Here is a 20,263-nt window from a genome sequence, read left to right as displayed (position 1 = left end):
TAAATGTGCATTTAGTTGTATTTCAAAGTTCAACATAGATGCTTTTTTAATGAAATCACATGCTAGAAGGTCAAGGTTGATGTCAAAATGTAATTTAGACTTCAAACTAATAGTCCATGTAGAAACCATATTAGATTTCATGTGATTTATGAAAGATGAATGACTTTAAAAATGTGTGCAAGTGAGAAAAATGCAGTTTTGTTATACCTAATGTAATGCAATAACAAAGCTTTCCATTTAAATTAAATGATTTACTCATACTGATGATTATTAATGATGAAGTTATAAGTTCGTAGATTATGTTTCACTAAAATGATGATGAAAAAGTATTAAGTGCATTTTATATTTTTCCTTGTGTTAGCATACCTGTGGCCTACAGAGTTTGCAATTTGAATACATGTAAAATTGCTGAATTATTTTTGCAATAACATGGTCCTTTCAAATTTCGTTCCCATGACAAGCAAAGCTCCATTTGTAATAAATTCATTGTTTAAATGTGGAAGAACCGTTCCCATTTGTCCTGTAGAACATTGTATTGTAGGGACATTGACTAAGATCGCATACATTTGTTACTAACCTGTTTGGAGTCACACGGAAAGGAGATGTTCCCATGACAGACTTGGGAAATTGTCGAACTATTGTAACCTGGAGTCTGGTGATCAATTTTAATTAGATGATGCACCATTAATGTAATATAAACTGACACCTTTGACAAATCGGAACTCTTTTTGTGAATTAATATACCAGTGGACATTCAAAATTTGGTCAGAAACAGTCCCAGTCCTGTCTTGGTCAGACAGACACTTTCCTGAAGCTCACAGATGCCATGCTGACCAGATGCTTTGCTGACGAAGATTCCCTGAATGCTGTATCCTTAGGAGAGTTATCTTCCTCTCTGCCATTTGCCAGTGCCCCTTGAAATGTATTTTTAGGTTAGAAACTCCACTATGCTGACACTCATTTGTCTTTTTTCTATTTTGTCCACATGTGTTCCTCCCCACACTTGTATTTCCCAAACTTGGTTAGCTGTAGAGTTGACCTGTGACCAGACAAAGATTATGGACTAAATTTGAATTGACTAATGCTTGTGCAATCTCAGCATAGTGTTATTTCTGTGTCACAGATAATCCTGTTGACATTAGGTATAATTCTCCTTGAATGCTTAGTTTTATGGATGTTAGTATGCCTGAATCTATTTGGCCACCTTGGGCAACCCTTGGTGATTATGTATCTTCATAATTTGGTTTTGCGCATTGTCTACTTGACTTTGAGCTTGTTGAGCTTTTAACTCTATTACTGATTGGAGTTTTTTCCTTCCGTGGCCACATTGGTCATGGTGTCTAAATTATTGGGGTGGTGTTGAAGAAATTGTTGATGGTTCACCACACATCTTTCTGGGTCCAAAGTTCCATCAACCTCATTGCAGATTTGATTCCTGGGAAGACTGAAAAATGCGTCCACACCCTGCACTGTGTGACCTTTGCCGTGTGACACTTACTCAGAGAAGAAGGGCCCCTTCCTCCTCCACCCACCCTGCTAGGTCTGCCTGTTCACTATATATCCATGCAAACACGGGCACATAAACACAGGGAGAAGACTAGTTGGAGTGTACGGTAACTGGTGTCGCTCGGTAGTCTTTATTAATAATGCATACAAAAATGGAGGCACACTGCCCTGCAGTAGCCAGACTCTTTAAACTGGAAAAGTATAGGCCCACCGAATCTTAAATCATCCAAAAGTGGGGGTTATTCAACTTTAGCATGGCTCGGCTCGGCTCATCCCGGTCAATGGTTTGGCTTTTTTAATACTGAAATGCATCTTCCAAGCATCAATAACAATTGCAAGACAAGCAGCAGATGCGTATGATTGTACACAAATATATGACACAGAAAGCACAGCAGCTCAAGATTCCTGCAGGTTTCAAATAGCATCAACTATTACTACACATGCTACCTCTTTGTGTCTTACTCAAGCTTGCAAACATATTTTCATATGCAAACACTGAAACAATTTGCATTGTTAAGGCTTGTTTTATAAGAGGTGTTTTTGTGTGTCAGCAACACAGAGCGCATACGGGTTAGTGTATCTCAGCATTGCAAACTCTAGGAGTAATTAGCAATATTTAACTCTTTTTAGTATAGGTATTCAACTACTGCATTTGCAGCACAACTTTAGAATACAAATCAGTTTGTTTTACTTTCTTACTCCGACATCAGCTCTCCATGCATTCATTCTTTCATTAATGTCACTTCAGTAAAATATAAGAGGAGAGCAGACCTGACAGGTCATGAACCCTTTGACCCCATGCTAAAGGTGGACTAGCCAATGAAAAGCTCGAGGCAGGCTCGAGTCTGAAGCCTGGCTCTGGGTCAGCTCCAAAGCGTGTTGGCTCTTGGAGCCCACAAGAAGCAGAGCTTTCATGTGGCTTCTGCCTGCCACCCTCCTTCTACCCAGGAATTGGCATTAGGACTGACTTTGGGACTGAGAAACCAGGTTAAAGTCTCGCCGTCCTGTGATTCTGGGCAAATTGCATAATCTGCCCATGCCTCTAATCAATGAACGTGGTGGCCTTGTGAAATGCAACGGGTGCTCATGTAAAGGGCTCCGATACCTTTCAGTCGGGTTCGTGCTATAAAGAAAATGCAGAAAAATGCACTAAGTGGCAAATCAAAGCCTTCACTTAAGAAAAGTAAAAACGATGCCTATTTACTGGCTGTTCTGTACAAAGTGAAACTTGAACAGCTAGATAATTCGATGTTTACCTGCTTAAATTGTCTGATCTTTGGCAAATATTTTATTTCACCAAAACTCCTTTTTCTTCATTATCGCGTATGACAGCACTTTCCATTATGTGAATTCAGAATACTAGTTCTACAAAAAACTAATGTGTTTAATTTAATAGAATGTTTTATAAAAATCTGGGCCCACATATAGGGTTTACATTTCAACTGTCTTGCCTCTTAGTTTTTCCTAAACATGAAAAATCATTGAACTATCACAGTGCAGTGTTATGTGACATATTGATGCCAAAGCTTCAACGTGTTAAAGAAATACACTTACTTGAATTCTGAAGAGACTTCATCATATTTTATGTGATGTTTCTTTTATGATTTACATAGCAAACATTTTCAGGGCTCGACTTGAGCCCTTGGGTCGGCTCTCCCTGTTATATTTGTTTACTCGTCCACCTCTACTTCACCCTCTTTCATTTCATCACAATGTTCATCAGAGTCAAATCTTTAGACCTCCTACCTGCAGCTAAGGGGGGCCTGTAGGTGGCTGGCCTGGCTCATATTGGGTACCTTGGGGTACTTACACCTTGTGCCAGGTCGTTATCCCTTATTAGTAGAATAGAGGTGTTCTAGCAGCTTAGGCTGATAGAGGTAGCTATAGCAGAGCAGTTTAGGCTGAACTAGGAGACATGCAAAGCTCCTACTATACCACTTATATCATATAGCACTATATCATAAGAAAACAAAATACACAGAGTTACTAAAAATAAAGTACTATACTCCCTTAGGAGGTAAGTAATATACACAAAATATATGCACACAAACCCAAAGCAGGTAAGTAACAATTAGAAAAGTAGTGCAAACAATGTAGAACACAATAGAATGCAATATGGAGAAATAGGCCTAGGGGCAACACAAACCATATACTCCAAAAGTGGAATGCAAACCACGAATGGACCCCAGGCCTAGTGTAGTGTGTAGAGGGTCGGTGGGAGTGTAAGAAAACACTAAGGGTGTCCAAGATAGCCTACCCCAAGACCCTGAAAAGTAGGAGTAAAGTTACCCTACTACCCCAGAAAGACAGTAAAGACGAGATAGGGGATTCTGCAAGGACAACAACTGACTGCAAAACACTGAAGACGGATTCCTGGACCTGAGGACCTGTAAAGGAAGGGGACCAAGTCCAAGAGTCACGCAAGTGTCCGAGGGGGGGGGGTTAGGAGCCCACTAAACCCCGGATGAAGGTGCAAAAGGGCTGCCTCTGGGTGGAAGAAGCTGAAGATTCTGCAACAACGGAAGGTGCCAGGAACGTCTCCTTTGGTCACAAGATGTCCCACGGCGTGCTGGAGGATGCAGAGTTGTTTCCACGCAGAAAGACCGCAAACAAGCCTTGCTAGCTGCAAGAGTTGCGGTTGAGGATTTTGGGTGCTGCTAGGGCTCAGGAAGGACCAGGAGGTCGCCCCTTGGAGGAGGAGACAGAGGGGGCGCTCAGCAACACAGAGAGCCCACGCAGAAGCAGGCAGCACCTGCAGAAGCACCTGAACAGGCACTTAGAAGATCTGAGGAAAATGGTCGACTCAGAGCCACAAAAGAGGGTCCCACAATGTCGGAGTCCAACTCAGAGAGTTGGGCAATGCAGGACGGAGTGCTGGGGAACTGGGCTAGGCTGTGCACGAAGGAAGTCTTGCAAGAGTGCACAGAAGCCCGAGCAGCTGCAGTGAACGCAGTACACAGGATTACTGTCTGGCGTGGGGAGGCAAGGACTTACCTCCACCAAATTTGGACAGAAGGGCCACTGGACTGTCGAAGACACTTGGACCCAGCTACTGTGTTCCAGAGACCACGCTCGTCAGGATGAGAGGGGACCCAGAGAACCGGTGATGCAAAAGTTTGGTGCCTGTGTTAGCAGGGGGAAGATTCCGTCGACCCACAGGAGATTTCTTCTTGGCTTCTAGTGCAGGGTGAAGGCAGACAGCCCTCAGAGCATGCACCACCAGGAAACAGTCGGGAAAGCTGGCAGGATGAGGCGCTACAATGGTGCTAGTAGTCTTCTTGCTACTTTGTTGCGGTTATGCAGGCGTCCTGGAGCAGTCAGCGGTCGATCCTTGGCAGACGTCAAAGAGGGAAGTGCAGAGGAACTCTGGTGAGCTCTTGCATTAGTTATCTGGTGAGATGCCCACAGGAGAGACCCTAAATAGCACTCAGAGGAGGACTGGCTACAGAGAAAGGTAAGCACCTATCAGGAGGGGTCTCTGACATCACCTGCTGGCACTGGCCACTCAGAGCTGTCCATTGTGTCCTCACACCTCTGCATCCAAGATGGCAGAGGTCTGGGACACACTGGAGGAGCTCTGGGCACCTCCCCTGGGAGGTGCTGGTCAGGAGAGTGGTCACTCCCCTTTCCTTTGTCCAGTTTCGCGCCAGAGCAGGGCTGGGGGGATCCCTGAACCGGTGTAGAGTGGCTTATGCAGAGAGGGCACCATCTGTGCCCTTCAAAGCATTTCCAGAGGCAAGGAGAGGCTACTCCTCCCAGGCCCTTCACACCTATTTCCAAAGGGAGAGGGTGTAACACCCTCTCTCAGAGGAAATCCTTTGTTCTGCCTTCCTGGGACCAGGCTGCCCCGGCCCCAGGGGGGCAGAAACCTGTCTGAGGGGTTGGCAGCAGCAGTAGCTGCAGTGGAGACCCCGGAAAGTTAGTTTGGCAGTACCCGGGCTCTATGCTGGAGACCCGGGGATGCATGAAATTGTCCCCCCAATACTAGAATGGTATTGGGGTGACAACTCCATGATCCTAGACATGTTACATGGCCATATTCGGAGTTACCATTGTGACGCTACATATAGGTAGTGACCTATATGTAGGGCATGCATGTAATGGTGTCCCTGCACTCACAAAGTCCGGGGAATTTCCCCTGAACAATGTGGGGGCACCTTGGCTAGTGCCACGGTGCCCACACACTAAGTAACTTTGCACCTAACCTTTACCAATTGAGGGTTAGACATATAGGTGACTTATAAGTTACTTAAGTGCAGTGTGAAATGGCTGTGAAATAACGTGGACGTCATTTCACTCAGGCTGCAGTGGCAGTCCTGTGTAAGAATTGTCTGAGCTCCCTATGGGTGGCAAAAGAAATGCTGCAGCCCATAGGGATCTCCTGGAACCACAATACCCTGGGTACCTAGGTACCATATACAAGGGAATTATAAGGGTGTTACAGTGTGCCAATGAGAATTGGTAAAATTAGTCACTAACCTGCAGTGACAATTTTAAAAGCAGGGAGAGCATAAACACTAAGGTTCTGGTTAGCAGAGCCTCAGTGATACAGTTAGGCACCACACAGGGAACACATATAGGCCACAAACTTATGAGCACTGGGGTCCTGGCTAGCAGGATCCCAGTGACACATATCAAACACACTGACAACATAGGGTTTTCACTATGAGCACTGGGCCCTGGCTAGCAGGATCCCAGTGAGAGAGTAAAAACACCCTGACATATACTCACAAACAGGCCAAAAGTGGGGGGTAACAATGCTAGAAAGAGGCTACCTTCCTACAGGGCCACAATAACTGGAAACAATACAGCAGTGTTTGTTAATCTGTGCCAGCAGACCCTCATAAGAACCTGTGACTGAAGGTGTGCAAGACTTACTAATGTTACCAGATTAATAAATTATAATCATGAATGTGTGTGCATATGTATATTTACTACCTACTGGTGGTCGCCAGTAGGTAGTTATAGTTATGACCGAGTTTCCATCGTAAAAATTGTCTAGTGGGGACCTAGAAAAAAAAAAAGGGGGGGTCCTAAAACACATTTTCCCCCAGCATTTTTCCATAGGGTCTTTAGACACAACTACAGCCTGAACTGCTGAACAGAATTACACCAGATTTGGCAGTAAGGTAGATTTTGGTGCACAGGTTGTGCTTTTTGTGATTTGGTGTAAATCCGTTCAGTAGTTTTAGAAATATTAAAGGACAAAGAAATGTGTATATCTAGGGATGTTACAGAAAGGCCCTAATGGCTTGCCGCAACCGGAGAGAAAAGTTGCGGTCCCAATTATTTTTGCTGGCTTCGTGCAGGGGTGGAAAATGTAATTGAAAACTGAGATAAGGGGGTCAGGATAGGGTATCCTGACACCAAAGGACAAATGGAGGGGTCCTGAAGGACCCCTCATTGGCAAAAAATAGCCCACATATTTTTGGGGCTGATTCACATATGCGTGGATCCTCCGAAGGGCTCAGCGCGACCGCCAGTGTAAATCTTCAGTAGATGCACAAATCCAGAGCCCAATGAAAACAAAATAATTACACACACTAACTCAACCAATGCGCAGGGTGGTATGCACAGGGTGGTGTCCGCAGGCCAGGCCCTTCGGCCAACCCCTGCTGCTCACAGCCTTTGCAGCACATGGGGGCGTGGGGCTGGATGCTTGTAGGGGGGTTGGCCGCTGGCTAGGCCCTGTGACCAACCCTCTGCTTCTTTAAAAAAATATTTAAAAAAAGTGGAAATCACTGATAAAAACAGATGTTACAGAAACATAGTTAGTAATCAGCATTTAAAAAACATTAGAAATTCACTTTAAAAAAAAACCCCAAAGGTTACAGGGACGTTATAGTTACGTTCTGAATTTACACACACAAAACTATAGAAATTCAGCTATTAGAGTATTTTCAAGTAACTATAACTCATGACCTAAGGTAACTATAATTTGCGCTCTCACCATAGACGAGTAATTCCCCCACATATTACCTCATTCATGAAATCTTATATGGCATCACTGATATTTTCACTGCAACATTCGTAACATTATTGACGAGAAAACTGTGCATAGCAGGGTGCAAGTTATAGTTAACTTTGGGCACATTATATTTAAAAAATGAGGCGTTTGGGTCTCTGTGTCCAAAATACTTCTGAATTCTCCCTATGTTCATATTGACATGTGATCTTATTACAAGACTAAAGAATGACTTGATACCAAGTTTATCTCCGGTCTCTAATTTGCTCTGCAGCACAGTCCAATAATGCAAACACATCTAAAGCTTCTCACTTAAAAAAAAAAAAAAAAGTCTTCAGGGCATGCAGCTTATCGGAATGATATGCAGCATCACATTTTGGACATTCTCCTTTCAAACAAGGGTCTGATAAGGTCTGTCCCTTACTCAGGCCAAAACCACATCACTGACAATGCCTGGAACTTTATCAAACTAACTCTACAATGTTTATAGAGAAAAACGTGCCTTTTATGTCATTACCATAAACACACTTACTCACACAGGCCTTTAAGCAATATGTTTAAAAAAAAATAATTCTAACATTCTATTTCAGGACCGAAGGCGAGGGTTATGACTTTCTTTCCTTTACTCAACAGCAAAAGTTAGAAGCAAAAAACCAACCCTTCCCAGAACACCTTGTGATGAACTACAAATTCAACAGCCAATCCATATTGTGTATAGACCACATCCTTGATGCCCCTCCTCAGGCACTTCCTCTTTCTTTCATGCTGCGGACGAAGATAAGTGCTTTTCTTTCTTCTGTCAACATTTTTCTGATTTATTTCTGTAGAGCACGTGTGTAAGCTAAAAAGGCGAAGCGACATGCTAACTTGTTTTTCCTTTTTCACAGAGAGCCCCGGGGGTGCTGTCCTACCCCACTCGTGGCTCGGTCGCCCGACAGGCACTGTGGTGTTCAAGCACACCTGAGGAAGGCAGAGTGGTGTTCCGACATGCATCACGCGTCTCTGTGATTCCCACTCGGCTCCGTTCTAGCTGCAGCGTGAGCCCGCAAAAACGCGCCCAAGACACCGCACACCTCTGAAGCCCCGACACCCTTCGCAGGTCCGTACGTAGGCACAGGCACGTCGCCATGCCTCTGATAATTGGCAGCGGCAGACGCCCGGCTGTTCCAGGTCTGTATCGGGCCGCAAGGCTCTTCATTAACAAACTCCTCCCACAGGCAAGTAAGTGTTTCTTCCCTCCGCTGCTTAGGGGCCGGACCCGGGCGTTCTTTTCCCCTAGTGACTCCCACAGCACAACAGAGGTTGGCCCCAGGGGGTTACCCGAGTAGCCTTTCAAGGTCTTTAACAGTGGTGTCCTGTAGGGGTTTTTACCCTTGATAAAGTGCACGCTGTGCCTGATATTGCTGGGCTCTGTCCAGCAGAAAACCTTGAGCGAGTCTCAGACATTTTCCGTTTTTTCCACCGGCATAGTTCAGGGTCCAGTAGACTGTATTCTTGTGGCCATTGTGCAAGGCGATGAGTATGTGGAGGAAGAGACCATCTCGGTTCTTCCTATTGATAACGAGTTCTGTGGCGCAGTGGATGCGTCCATCCAACAGGTGGTGACAGCTGCCATTGAGCCACTGGGGAGGAGGCTGCTCCAGCTGGCATATTCATATCCAACCCCCCTTAATTTGTCTCTCCCTACAAAAGGACCGTCAGCCTGGGGGCAATCACCGCAGTGTCCCACTAAGCGCAAGATGGAAGGCGGGCTGGACATGGCAGCCTTTGATAAGGTGAAGTAGGCTTTCGCTGAGCAACCCCTCAGCAGGACGATCCTCTCTCCCTGTTTCCGTCAGCAGACCCTGAAGAGGATGACTGGCATGACTCTAATGATGAGGCAGGCCCCTCTAGGCCTTGGAGACCAGCCCTTACTTCCTCGGAGCTCCAACTGCCTACGGGGTCATCTGAAAGGTTAGACACCAAGGACTTAGTCCATCCTCGCTCCTCCGAGTGGGTCCCCTGCCACAAGGTCACGGCATATGTTGCCAACAGGTTGCGTAAACCTCTGGAGACAGAGGTTCGAGCGCGGTTGAGAGGAGAATGTCCTCGCCCATCTCTTCCGGGTAAGGTCTCCTATAACCCGGACATAGACCCCAGAATGGGCACTTTTCTGCAAAAGTTCATTAAGGACCCCAAAAAAGGGAACGGCAGGTCATAGTGGGCCTGTTAGGACGAGCTGCTTGATATTTCTGGTCCTCTTACGAAAATATTGGAGCCAGTGGAGCAGGCCAAGGAGACAGATACCCCCTTGTCCCCCGAGGTGGCCTCCGGTTGGGCCCAGAGGGCTATTATCCTCCTAGAGAATGCCAATTGTGGCCTCTCAGCGGAGAGGCGCAGGTCGCTCCTGATTAAGGTGGATCCAAAGTTAGGGAACCTGGCTTCCGCGGAGGCAGGGCCGGTGACTGAGGGAAATCTCTGCGGAGACCCTTTCATAAAAGAGTTGTCCAAGTTTGTTGCTACCTTTACATCGCTCGACAAGGCGCAATCATCAATAAAGGAGATTTTTCGGCTGCGCCTTTTTGTCGTGGCCGGTTGTGGGAAAGAGGGCTCGGGTGGCCATTTCTACATTCAAGACCCTGCCAGAAGTCAAGCTCCACCCAGGGTGGTCGAGCAACCGCGATACAGAGAGTTCTTCTCCACCAGAAGGGGTCAGCTTGGCAGAGGAGCCCAATCCGGTAGGTGTCATGTTGGGGGTCTTCAAACCAGTTGGGGGGGGGGAGGATGGCTCTTTGCACATCAATGGGAGTCCCTTACATCAGACCCTTGGGTTCTTCAGACAGTCAGTGGTTTTCATCTGGAATTCTTCAGGTTTCCTGTTCAGGTCACTCACCTGTGCCCTCTAGTGCTCACCAGTTCACAGGAGCCGTTGGTGGAACAGGAGGTGAGGGAATTGCGCCAGAAAGCGCCAATAGTTCCACCTTCTCTTCATCATCGAGGTTTCCTAAGCAATATCTTTTTGGTGGACAAACGAGATGGGGGCCAGCGTCCAGTAATCAACTTGAGGGAGTTCAACAGTTGGCTTTTGTAGCAGCACTTCAAGATGGAAGGCATTCATCTCTTGCACGATCTTCTGCGCCCCAACAATTGGATGGTGCACCTGGATCTTCAAGAAGCGTACCTTGCAGTGCCAATTCCCCCCCCCCCCCCCATATCGTTCGGCTATTTTGGCAGGTCATCTTTCTATTCAGGGTTTACCTATAGCAGAACATCCTTTGGTGTGCAAAATGTTAAGGGGTATTCACCTTGCTCTCCCTCCACAGCCCAGATACTCAAATTTGTGGGATGTCAATTTGGTTCTTAATCTCTTCCAATCCTGGCAATCAAACGAATGCCTTTCAAGGAAGGAAATATCGTCTAAACTCGAAATGCTTTTGTGCCTTGTTTCCTGCAGAAGGGTCTTGGATGTTCGAGCCCTGGACCTTTCCAGTAGGGTTTTTACGCCACAAGGGGTTACCTTTCATGTGTCCAGGAGGACTAAGACTGATACTAGAATGACTTCTTATCCTGCTTTTGATAGTTCTCCTAAGTTGTGTGTGGTGCGATGCCTCAAGGCATATGAGAATGCGACTGAGGATATTCGGCCCCCAGGGGAGAGACAGCTGCTTATTTCCATTCAAAAGCCTTTTAAAGCTGTCTCTTCACCGACCACAGCCAGATGGGTAAGATGGGTTATCCAGGAGGCAGGGATCAATGTGACTCGTTTTGGGGCGCATTCCGTCAGGGGTGCCATGGCATCTAAGGCTTTTTTTCTGGGTGCTAGACTAGAGGATATTATCAAGGCTGCAGACTGGTCATCAGATTCCATGTTCAAGAGGTTCTATTTTAAACCAGTGTTGGACATGGCATCATTGGTGGTGGATAAGCTTTGAAAAAAAGCATAACCCTCGCCTCCGGTCCTGACATAGAAAGAAAAATTTCCTAGCTATCGTAACGGAAAGTTTCAATTCTATGAAGGACACGGAGGCAAGGATTATTCACACCCAGTGGATGGTATTCTTCTGTACGGAAACTCTAGTTAAGACCAAGTATTCAGAATTCTAATACTACAGGATATGTCAATGGAATGCTATGTTAAGGCATGTTTTTGATGTTAATGGTTTTTCTTGCAGCAAATATTAAGAGGACTGTAGTCTAGATTTCTGCTCAGATATGGTGGTTTTCTTTTTCTTGTAGGTTTTGAGGCAAGCAAAGGGGCATGATTCTTCCATTATCTTCATCTCGTGTCAAGAAAGAGGAAGTGCTTGAGGAGGGGCATCAAGGATATGGATATGGACTATACACAATGTGGATTAGCTGCTGAATTTGTAGTTTCATCCCAGGGTGTTCTGGGAAGTGTCTTTTGCTTCTAACTTCTGCTGTTGATTAAAGGAAAGAAAGTTAAGCATAATCCTCGCCTCCGTGTCCTTAACAGAATAAAAACTTTGTTACGATAGCCAGGACATTTTTCATTCCCATTTACTACATACAAAAATATACCTACACCCGGGAAAATAGGTATCCAGTGTCTTCTCCCAACCATTTGCTTCTGATGGTTTCAGTGAGATATCATTTTTTGGATAAGGACGCTTAATCTGGTAGGCTTTTACCTTCAGGCATCTGAGGCTGGGTTAAGTTAAGAAGCATGTCTTTTGTAAGCTCACTGTAGTTTATGTTATCCTGAAATAGTTGTGCTAGTCCTCCTAGTTATGCCATATACCATTCAATGTGAATCTGAACATATCCCCAGTGGGGAAACAGAACTCTGTTCTGTTTCTCTCACAAGAAAATAGCACTGTGCCATTTTCTCTTCACAACCACAGCGTGAGGAGGGAGCTCAGTTAGCTTCAGTGACAGGAGCAAATGCTTGGAAAGTATTTCACAATGTCCATCAAAGTCCACCACCAAGCCTGTTGGTTAACTATTATACCCTGTGGTTTGACACAGTGGCAACTATTGCAATGGCTGATAAAAAAAAGCCTGTCAGTACAGCTATGGTGTAGCTTAGAACCACCTAGGTGGGTCAATTTACCCTGGATAAGGATGATCTATGTGTCACTGGCGAAGTTGTAGCTGTTGCCAGTGGACTAAAGTAGGCACTAAAAAGGAGTAGAAAGATGATGGACTTCTGAGGTTTCCTTGAGCTGGTGATCGAAGAAGCTAATATGAAAGTTGGAGTTAGATTATGCATGATATGATATGTCAGAAAATTAGGAGGATATTTAGTGTACAGGGGCTCCAGGCATCCCAAATTATTCCAACCTTAACTGGTGGGATGGGTGGTGGACTTTGTCAAAGGTAGCAGACACACCCAGATGTTGAATGGCAGCCACTCTAATTTTGTTGACAGCAGGCTTTAGTTGTCCCAAATGGAGATCAGGGTGGATTCGGTGTCAGTGTGAGGATGGAAGCCAGTGAGCTTGTCGGACTGCCGCTTCTTTTCTTCTATGAAAGTTGTAAACCTCAATTAATGTTTCTTGTTATCAATCAGTTTCATTAAAAAGTGAACGGGGGAATCAGTTGGTAGTTGGCTACTCTCCTGGAGCAAGGGACTTCTTTTTCACCAGCTCGATTGGTCATATCTCAATGGCAGATTAGAGAAATGATGATGATTATTCTTGATGGGATGGGGAAGTGTGTGATGTCCATGAGGGTTTCAGTTGCGAAGAGGTCAGAGGCTGACCCAGTCAAGCTGCTGGCCTTCCTCAGTTTCTTAAATTGTGAGGTGGTGAGTTGATCAAAGGCATTCAGGGTCTGCTATCTTCCTGCAGACATCAGCTTGTTATTCTAGGTCCGGACAGGAGGAAGGTAAGAAGTTTGCTTCTTAAGTTGTGCTCCACAGTTTTGGCACAAAGTAGTTAGGGGAGGCCTTTAAAGAAAGCTTGAGACGGAAGGTTTTTTTTTTTTTTAGGTGTACTCAATTTTGCTCAATAGTGAAAAGATCCTGTCAAATTCTGTGGATGGGTTTTTTGTACTGGAGACTCACTGAGAATAGGAGTGTCTTTTTGCTTTCTTGATTAACTGTAGATCATGATGCAACACTGGAGGCACAGTTGATTTGTGTTGTTTGATTTCTTGAATAGCTCTTCTAGGGTACTCATTTCTGTCTTTACATTCTTTACGTATTCATCAGGTCTGCACTATGATGTCAACTCCTAGGGTACCAGTATGTCGTGGGAAATCAGTCGGCAAAGCCTATGGAAAGCAAGTGACAGATCTTCTGTACATTTCCTCATGAGTGTAGGGTCACAAGTAGGCTACTGGATTGAAGTAGAATGTGGCGAGCATTAGCTTCTTCCACTGTCTGTAGTTACTCTAGCTGGTCATTAGTGATGTAAAAGTGGTTCTTGTAGGAAGTCAAACACTGAAGGAGATGATGTAGTACTGGCTGCAGATGAAGGGTAGATTTTATGTTAATGTGATGAGTTCAGAAAGAAAGAAAACAGAGTCCAGGGCATGTCCTGCTGAATATGTTGCCCCTCGTGAGTTATGAGAGTCACAGCTTCGATCTTCATCAGAAAGAATATTGCCTGTATCAGGACTGGAAGGCAAATTCGAATGTTCAGATTGAGATGGTTTATAGTAATGTTAGTGGTGGTAGTAAACAAACCCATTTGGGAAAGGTAGCTTATTTAGAGGCGGTTTGTATACAAGCATCAAAGAGCATGAGACCGTGTGGGAGGAGGAGCAGCAGAACAGAAGTGTTGCTTGATGGGATGAATCCACAGCAGTAAACTCTTGAAAGTATGTATTAAGTCAGTACCCTTTATAATGCTTTTAGTCCTTCAATTTATGATGAACAGTCCTTCGGGAAGGATAGTCTCTCTAAAGTTATGGTGGTGAAGAAATGTTCACTGGAATCTATAATCATTAATCATTTTTTTTGTTCCTCCACCAGGTGTTAATTAGGATACAGCTAAACCAAGGCCGGGTAGAGGCGGAATGGGAAGAGGAAGAGGGGCTAGTGAGGGAGGGCCCAGAATAGTAGAGAGAAAGGGTGGAGGGTGGTCGGTGGTGAAACAGGCCTGCAAGGCTATTCTTCAGGCTTCAGAAATTAGTGGCATTAGTGAAGAGAGAATAGAATAGGGTTGATTATTAAGGAAACGTGTAAAAAAAAAAAAAAGGGAAGAGCAAGGTGAGAAGAGTAGGAGGTTGCAAGCAAAAGAAGATAGGGGTGTGACGTGCTGAGAGAGGGTTGGAAGAGGCAGAACTCCAGTCGGGGAGCCTACATTATCCCTTCCCAAGCGGACTAGTCAAATTATTGAAGGGTACACCAATGAGAAGCACCAGTGAAAGTGAGGAAGTTCTATGGAGGATGCCATTCCAAGACCACCAGGTAAATTATAACAATGTGGTCTACCAAAGAGGGGCATTAGCGCAAAACCAGAAGCTTCCAAAACAAAGTGATTTGTCAGCAACACTGGGTGCCAAAATTTATGTTACAGGTTAAGAATATAGGAGTTCAACCTAGGAACAGGGTAGTTACAAACCCCAGCTTCTCTAAAACCACCAAATATTTTAAGAATCTGTTTTTTTTACTTGCGCTTTGTTGTTCCTAGTTAAGACCCATTCCCTCCATCCATCACCCTCCTCTCTTCTTTGCACCTGAAACTTAGGGCACTTCAGATAAAATGGTCCCATTAAAGAGGACTTCTGCTTTGCTAAAGAATTCTAACACTGCATCTGGATGCATTTGGTTTTGCTCTTTACACATTTCATGTTTAGTACTAACCTACCTTCTGAAGAATATACCTGTATTTGGAGTACATCTTTTAATTTCACTCAATGGGTCTTTGGCTCAAAAAAGTTTGATAGTGTTTATTAAAAAACTAAATTAAATATGGCAATCTTTAAATAGAACACGATTTACAACTGAATTTCTTTCAATATATTAATCTTTTTATGGTATTAAATAAGCAAGCCTTCATTGGATTTCAGGAGTAACTGTATCTGATACAGGACAGCCAACACCTCAGCACAATTACATTAAGGTGCGTATCTCATGACCTCCTCAGGTCACATCAAGATCACATTTCTTTTAAGGAGTAAATAAAGGAAGAAGACATAGTGGTGTATTTTCATCATAAATAGAGAGGCGCTCAAACTCCCCTGCTACACTGATGATCTGCAGTAAGCGAGTTAACCGTTTAGTAGCCCCATATGGATTTCACTCCATCTCAAATGACACTACTTCAACTTCTGCACCTGATCACTAGGTATTATGTTGCTTAAGACTTGTAAATGAAACCAAAAAGGACTTGCTTATTTCTCTTTTAACATCCATGAAGACAAAGTGCAACAAGAATGACAATAAAATACAGAGTTGAATTCACAGCCTTACAGACTAATATATCTCATGAGCAACATGTAGAAATTGTCACGTTGATTCCAAGGTTACCGTTATCTGCAAAAAGATGTGCAATGGCAGTATCAAAAACTAGACAGTCGCTGTTTATAATTGCTGCAGCTACACCATCATGAATGGAACGGGGCGTGGCCTCCCATGTCAGTCTGCGGCGACTGCCATTAAGTTCAAGTCTGTAGGCAAAATTCTCGGCTTGTTTACGTGTGCCAATTAGTAGGACAACTGCAAAAAACTGCTGATGACCTTCATATTTCTCTTGTTTCTCCAACACCAGCATAAAATGATGATCAAAGCAAGACTGCATCATCACCCAGTCTACAGCGCCTGGAAGGTTAATGTCTGTAGCAAGAAAGACAATATCTTCTCCCTGGAGGGTGGTAATGCTCTTGTGGGCATGCATGAGATGTGACATGACTGCTTCCAATGCCCCTTGCCATTTACAGGAGGCACCAGGGCAAGGACATGCATATGGACGGTATTCACAAGTATCTTCGTGGTCTTGTTTTTCAGTATGGTGAAGAGTTATGGAACATCCTGTAGAGGCATACTATGTAGAAAAGGACAGAATGACACAAGAATTAGACAATGTAGGATAACATATGAAATGTACCTTTAGCCATGTTTACACCCATCGCCACCATTCCAACAGTTGATTTATGCAAATAGTAAGTTCAACACACACAGGGATGCTAGCAGAAGTCTCCAATATTGCTGAAATGGGTTTTGAGATATGGGCAGGAGTAGACATCGGCACATCATTTGGAGAAGGTACATTATTTGCGGCTCAAATAATGGTATGCGAATGCAGTGCACTGCACTGACAGCAACTAGAGGCAAAGGATGCTGATAAATTGATCTGAAATGCCAGCTGATGAGAATAACATCAACTTCTAGTATACACAACCAAGGTTCCTATAAGGCAGAAGGAAAACAAAAGGACAAAAAGGTCCTCACTTAGAAAGAAAAGTTCTGAATGAGAATGTTTGAATCAATTTTAACCACTGGTAATTCCATTACTTTTTAAGTTCGATTGTGCCATTACATATTCAAACCAAGCATTTGCAAATCAGTATTGCCACTCCCAGCCCCCTTAAAAGGAATAATCCAAGCCTGAACTGCGTAAAACATGTTGTGTTTGAATTTGCACAAAAGCAGGACCAGAACAGAGTTCAATATGGTTAAGTCAGACATGGAACAGACACACACACCTACAGTTAATGGGATGCACCCAGAGGACAAAAAAAAAAAACCTGAAAACTGCAAATACATAACAGTTTATCTCAATCGAATGCTTCCCTGGATTTTGTGAGGATATTGTAGTAGATAGATAACTACTACAGTATCCCCGAAGGATACCCAAAGATCGGGCAGATAGGAATAATGGAAAAGGAGGATTAGCTGGACTACGGAAAAACACAATATCCACATCCTACATTACAATTCATTGTCCCAAGACAAGAGAAAATGTCTTCACCGCACACTCTTTATCTACAACTTTCTTAGCCACATCGCTCCTTATATACAACCTTCTTTCATACGCCTCTGCTTACGTAGATGGATTCCATAGCAGACAATATTTAGACAGAAGCACCTCAGCATCCTTTGCAACCGCAACATCTAGTTCAATGAATCAGCAGTTCAGCATTAATGTCTTCTAAACCATCAATCTGCCACAAGACTTACCCACTCAGCAGGCCCCACCCTTAATGCTATATCCTTAACAAAAAATCTGAGCTCAGTCACAGGAAACACCTACAAGATGGAGAACAAGAACATCTTCATATGTTTCAAGCTCACCCTTTCTTTATTAATGCAAGCTCCCTCAGAATTCAATACAACGATTGGTAAGAGTCCCTGGAAGAAATTCGACCTAAACCTATTATTAGGTAAACTCTGCTTCCTTCCAATCAGACTCTGAAAAGTCAGTAAAGCAGTTCCAACAATAGCTAACTGGAGCCTTCAAACTGGTGATCTTCCTACACAAAACTGCTGCAACCTTATTAAAGTAGGATAAAACAGACATCATATCCCACAAATAAACATGGTGGAAAACATACAACCCCAATGAAAAAAGCATCTGCAAAGGTAACACAAAATCTACTGAACTTCCATCACAGAGCTATGAGTTACATTCGCAACCCGTGAGCTCTTCAAAATAGTCAACAAATTCTATAATACTCCCAGCAAAATAAAATGCTGGAAAAAGCTGCTAACCTTCAAACGTATTACAACACAAAGGCAAGCTGTTGGAAATTGGCCCACTCTGAAGGGTCACCTCAAACTTCTTGCCTTTTCACCTCCACCTTTTGCTAAATCTTTTGTTGCCCTTGGGATCTGAGCACTCTAGCACTGTTGGCCAGTGCCAAGGAGCATGTGCTCCTCACCTAAACATTGATGTATACACAAATGGCATATTTAAATGTACTTGTATGTCCTTTGTATAATGGTATTCCATATACCCAGAGCCTGCAAATTAAATGATTCTAGTAGGCCTGCATTACTATGTGTGCCACCCACACATACAGCCCTTTAAACTTGCCTCAGGCCAGCCACTGCAGAGCCTGTGTGACACGTTTTACTGCCACTTCAACTTGGCATTTAAAACCCCTTACCACACCTTCAACTCCCCTTTTATTACACATAAAAGTCACCCCTAAGGGATGTCCTAGGTAGCCCATAGGGCATGGTGCAGTGTAAGTAAAAGCTAGGGCAAGTACTTTAAGTTTTGCCCATCATAGCAGTGCAAAGCACCCTTTTTTCACTACTGTTAGGGCTATTCCTCTTATAGGTTAACACTGGGAATTCCTTATTACAAATTTGAGATGTAATTCCTGATTGAGAAGGATTAGCTATGGCATGTTTCATATCATTAGAATAGTAAGGATAAATGCTCTTCCCTAGTAAAGCCGGATTTACCATTACTATTTTAGAAAAGCTGCCTTTAGAAAGCGGACATTTCTCAGCTCTTAAAGCCCTGTGCGCCTGCAGCCCTTTGTGCACTCCCTCAAGACAGCCACAAACACATGAAGATTAGAGGTGTGTCTGAGTGCTCACCTGCATTCATCTGTATTCCCAGGCTCTCACTGGGCAGGAAGGGTGGGTCCTCATACCTGACTAGGCATGCCTGTGTCCACACTAAGGGTGGATTACACCCCCTACTGATATTCTGGAGTCAGGGCTGAAGAAGAAATTATACTTGTGCTCTTCGAAGACTATTCTTTGAAGTCACCCCACTCCAAAGGCACATTTGGGCATAAGTACTGGGTCTCTGACCCCACCAAATCAGACACTTCTGGACCTACAACTGGACTCAGTCCTTGATGCACAACAGCAGTTTGTCTGACAGTTACTCTGGACTGCTGACATGGAAGGACTGCTTTTCTGCTATGCCGTCCTGCTGCTCTGTGATCCTGCTGAGGGACAGCTGGACTATGCCTTGCTTACTTGCCTCCTGTTGCTTGAGACTGAGGGATATCAAAGTCTCTATCCTGCTTTTGTGCCCGATTCACTGGAAGTGGTCCCAGGTATTTGCACCAGTAAAATCAACACATCTCTTGTCTGCTGGAAGCGGCAACCCATGCATCGACCCGGTTGTAGGAGTAAAATTAGCGCACCACACTTGGGGCCCAAGCAGCATCTTTGGAACCTCCACAATGAACAAAGCATACCCTGCCTGTTCAAAGCAGCACCTGATGCATCTGCATTGACACAGCACTGAAACCACTGTATTGTTGCATTGCTGAAGGACAACCAATGCCTCCCTTCGACAGCACGAAGAAACCTGGCACATCAGCTGTTGCATCAATGCATTGTGACTTTGCCGCTTGTCTTTTGAAACCAACGCATCAGCATCAATGCGTGGGGGGAGGGAGAGAATCAACACATCCCTCAACTGTGGGAGTGACTTTTGACGCATCAACCCTGCATCTCACGTTTTTTCAACCAGGATCAAGGTACTATGTTCCCTGGGCCTGCGTGGCTCCTTTACCTGGGCCGCACTCCATTGTGGTCAGCTTAAACCGTTGACTTTGCCTCAGTCCAGCATGACCAAGTAACTCCTAACCGCCATTTGTTTTTAAGCACTACTTTTACACTTCTAAAATTCATACCTCGACTTCAATCTTTTGGATTCATGTCATTTTAGTTTTGATTTATTTATCGAATTGTCTTTTTCTAAACCTGTGCGGAGGTTCTTTGTGGTGTTTTTATCAAGTGAGTGTGTTGGTGTGTGTGTGTGTGAGAGAGAGTGAGAGTTTGTGTGTTTGAGAGAGTGTGTGTGTGAGAGAGAGTGTGTGTGACAGAGTGTGTGTGAGAGTGAGTGAGAGTGTGTGTTTGAGAGAGTGAGTGTGACAGAGTGTGTGTGTGTGACAGTGTGTGTGAGAGAGAGAGAGTGTGTGTGTGTTTGAGAG

General features: G+C 44.3%; 1 protein-coding gene across 1 annotated transcript in view; it reads right to left on the bottom strand.

Annotated features, from left to right (window-relative positions):
- Positions 1–15,391: 15,391 nt before the first annotated feature.
- Positions 15,392–20,263, bottom strand: part of SIAH2 (siah E3 ubiquitin protein ligase 2) — a 43,225-nt gene continuing 38,353 nt past the window's right edge. Inside the window, exon 2 of the mRNA XM_069213355.1 lies at positions 15,392–16,401. Coding sequence (XP_069069456.1) covers positions 15,844–16,401 — 558 coding nt within the window. The 3' untranslated portion in view covers positions 15,392–15,843. The remainder of the gene's footprint in view (positions 16,402–20,263) is intronic.

This window comes from Pleurodeles waltl, chromosome 11 (assembly GCF_031143425.1).
Source record: "Pleurodeles waltl isolate 20211129_DDA chromosome 11, aPleWal1.hap1.20221129, whole genome shotgun sequence".
NCBI classification, from domain to species: domain Eukaryota; kingdom Metazoa; phylum Chordata; class Amphibia; order Caudata; family Salamandridae; genus Pleurodeles; species Pleurodeles waltl.
The sequence above is the reverse complement of the archived record's forward strand: the minus strand, read 5'-3'. Positions and strand labels throughout refer to the sequence as shown.